General features: G+C 37.6%; 1 protein-coding gene across 3 annotated transcripts in view; it reads left to right on the top strand.

Moving 5' to 3' along the window:
- Positions 1–3,779, top strand: part of PRKAA1 (protein kinase, AMP-activated, alpha 1 catalytic subunit) — a 42,944-nt gene that overhangs the window by 25,961 nt on the left and 13,204 nt on the right. For 2 of the 3 annotated variants that reach the window (XM_012649926.1, XM_012649936.1), the window contains exons 2-3: positions 820–961; positions 2,925–3,018. In XM_012649926.1, the coding sequence (XP_012505380.1) occupies positions 820–961; positions 2,925–3,018 (236 nt within the window). Of the gene's footprint in view, positions 1–819; positions 962–2,924; positions 3,019–3,365; positions 3,411–3,779 lie in introns of all 3 variants that reach the window. The other variant, XM_012649945.1, reaches the window with a different exon arrangement.

Here is a 3,779-nt window from a genome sequence, read left to right as displayed (position 1 = left end):
TCCACCCTCCTCGGCCTCCCAGAGAGCTAGGATTACAGGCGTGAGCCCCCGTGCCCGGCCTATTTACGTATTCACTTTAAGAGACAGGGTCTCACTCTGTTGCCCAGGCTAGAGTGCAGTAGCATGGTCATAGCTTATCGCAGCCTCAAACTTCTGAGCTCAAGCAATTCTCCTAGCTCAGACTCCTGAGTAGCTGGGACTACAGGCAGGCACCACCAGACCCAGTTAATTTTTAAAAAATGTTTTTTTAGAGACAGGGTCTTACTGTGTTACCCAGGCTGTTTTTCTCATTTTTAACTTCATTTTAAAAAGTAAAAATGGCACGCCCATGAACCAAAATTTAAAAGATTCAAGGGGTTATAGATAAGGGAAATATATCTATGGCATGAGGGAGTCTTTTGGGATAATGGAACTGTTTTGTATCTGATTATAATGGTGGTTATACCAGTTTCTACATGTGTTAAAATCAATAGAACCATGCATATACCAAAAGAAAAATTCAATTTATATGTATGATAGATTAAAAAATGAAAAACAAAATAAAAGAATTTGAAAGTACAAAAAGGTATCTTTTTTTTCTCTCTTCTTATCCTTTCAGCTTTCCTTTCTGGAAAAAACCACTATTACCAATTTCTTATGTATTCTCCTACTTAATTACTCTTAAACATCTAAACATTCAGGAGTAAATTGGGCAGAAGAGAAAGGAACTTAAATTTGTTCAAGTATTTTTTTGAGAATGCTTAAATTACTGCTCTTAGAATATATCTAAATATTATTAATCAAGCTTGGCACTAATTTTAAAAATTATTTCTCCCACAGTTGGCAAACATGAATTGACTGGGCATAAAGTTGCTGTGAAGATACTCAATCGACAGAAGATTCGAAGCCTCGATGTGGTAGGAAAAATCCGCAGAGAAATTCAGAACCTCAAGCTTTTCAGGCATCCTCATATAATTAAACTGTAAGCTCTGTTTATATTAAATATTGTCCAATCGTCTTTTCATCATTTTTGTTAACCTACTTAATCTGACAAGTGAGAGAGATGACTGACACTTCTGTTTCCTGAGGGTTTTTAAAAGTTTCTTCCTGCTCATCTATTTATCTAACCCCATTAACGATCAGTTAAACCTATGTTCATGTTTTGCCCTTGTGCTTATCAGCTGTTATCCTTCTCATTCTTTCCTGTCTTCTGGACAGATGCCCTTCTGTGAGATAATGTTCAGTGCCCCTATTGCTGTAAAACCAGCAATAATCTGTTAGTAAAAACTCCTGAGTTCTAGGCTGGGCGTGGCGGCTCATGCCTGTAATCCTAGCACTCTGAGAGGCTGAAACAGGAGGATCACTTGAAGTCAGGAGTTCAAGATCAGCCTGAGCAAGAGTGAGACCCTGTTTCTACTAAAAATAGAAAAAATTAGCCAGGCATGGTGGCATGTGCCTACTCCGGAGGCTGAGGCAGGAGAATCACCTGAACTTAGAGAAGTTGGAGGTGGCAGTGAGCTATGATGACGCCACCGTACTCTGGCCAGGCAACAGAGTGAAACTTTGTCTCAAAAAAGAAAAGAAAAGAAAAGAAACAAAAAACCCTCTTGACTTCTAAATTTCCATATGATATCAGTTAGCCTCATTGCAGACAATGTAGTAGAAAGGGTTTTCCCCCATGCTGCTTATATCTGACCATACCAATAATAAAATTTCAGGAATCTAATATTTCAACAGGGCAGTAATCTTACAGTTGTTTTACAGTTGCCAGTTGTAGGCTCCACCGATAACTTATTTACTGCTCAGCTCCTGCTTTATTATGCAGGCTATAAATTAAACCTGCTTAGGCTTTTCTCCTCCAACTGGCCAACTCAAAATTTGTTTTACTCTCATCTCTTCTCATTTGTTAAGGTGCCGTGGTTTTAAATACTGTCCATACGCTGATGACACCTAAATGTACATCTTCTGCTTTGAAATCTCTTCTGTGAACTCCAGACTCATAGTGCTCACTGCCAACTTTACATCTCCATTTAGATGTTCACAGATATTTAAACATGGCCCAACTGAACTCTTTATTATGACTCTCTGAAACCTGCTCTTCCCGCAGTTTTCACTTTCTCAGCTAACAGCCAGTTACCCAGGGCAAAAACTTAGGAACCGTCATTAACTTCCCTATTTCTCTCACTTCCTACCATCCATTCCATCTCTTCCTTCAAAATGTACCTAGGATCCGTTTCTCAGCTCCTTTATTGCCATCAGCTTGGTCTTAGTCACTTTCATCTCTCTCATGGACCTCTGCAGTAGCCTCCTGCTTCTACCTTTACCGTACACAGTCAGTTCTTCACATTGCTGCTGTAGATTTCCTTTTAATATGACAGATCACATGGCTACTTAAAACCTTCTATAGCTTTTCATCTTCCTTGTAGTAAAAGCCAAAGCTTCATCATGGTTTGTAAAGTTCTGTGTCCTTGGTCTTCTTTTATACCTTTGACTCTACATCCTATTTCTCTCTCCCAGCTTACTCTGTTCTAGCCTTCTTATCATTCCTCAAACATGCCAAGCAGGGGTACCTTTGTACTTGCTGTTCCCTCTTCCTGGTTCACCTCCTCCTAGATAATGGCATGATTTTCTCCCATTCTTTCTTTAGACTTTGCTCAAATTTTATTTTATCAGAAGATTTCCTTGAATACTCTGTATAAAAAGATGTCTCCTTAGTTTACTTTATTTCTCTTCATAGCATGTTCCACCACTTAAGATACTGCTTATTTATTTAGTGTCTGTTTCCTGGCTCCTAAAACATGAACTCCATGGGAACAGACAATTTTTATTCCCTGCAGTTTTCCTAGCTCCTAGCACAGCACCTGGTATATTATAAATGCTTAGTAAATATTGAATGAGTGAATATACATGTTATAATATTGGTAGACAATGTTTTCTCTCACCAGGTACCAGGTCATCAGTACACCATCTGATATTTTCATGGTGATGGAGTATGTCTCAGGAGGAGAGCTATTTGATTATATCTGTAAAAATGGAAGGGTAAGCTGTTCTGATTTAATCCCATATATATTTTGTAACTTCCCTTTATCCCTTACTAGCATCAGAATGTCAGAGAGCAATTTTAAGAGATCTATTTAATAACCACTTCCCTTACTCATATCATAATGAACCTCACAGTTTGTATATTTTCTCAAGGTCACATGATTTATTAATGACAGAACTGGATTGAGATCCCAGAACTCATAATCCTCAGACTTACGCTTTTGGGGTGTACAAATACATATAAATTGTATCTTAAAGTATATAATCCTTACAAAATATATTATTACTTAAAGGTCTAGGCCTACTTTAGCCACATTCAAATTGCATTCATTTTTTGGTTTCAGAAATATGATGTACTTGGAGTAGTAAGAACAGGCTCCATGAAGGAGGTAGGAATTAGATATAAAGAATTTAGAGCTGGAAGGAACTTTAGAAGACATTTTGAGCACTGCTTTAAGTTACAGATTTAAAACCTGAAAACTGCTCCCCGCCCATACTTTATCTCATACCCAGGTTATGTGGTATGTAAAAGCCCCTTTCTGGAAAAGCTGTATCTAGCACCAAGAAGACAATTTTTCTTTCTCCCAACCTGAATTGTATTATTCACTAATTCATTTGTTCTGTATAGCCTATCTGTTTACTTTCATCAAAATCAAACTCATTAACCAAGTTAATTTTGATTTTACTATTTCTTAATATGATTCATTTCTATTTGAGGCATCCCCCTTCTCTTCACCAAAAAAAAAAAAGTTCTGCCT

This window comes from Propithecus coquereli, unplaced genomic scaffold, assembly GCF_000956105.1.
Source record: "Propithecus coquereli isolate 6110/MARCELLA unplaced genomic scaffold, Pcoq_1.0 Scaffold110, whole genome shotgun sequence".
In the NCBI taxonomy this organism is placed as follows: domain Eukaryota; kingdom Metazoa; phylum Chordata; class Mammalia; order Primates; family Indriidae; genus Propithecus; species Propithecus coquereli.
The sequence above is the reverse complement of the archived record's forward strand: the minus strand, read 5'-3'. Positions and strand labels throughout refer to the sequence as shown.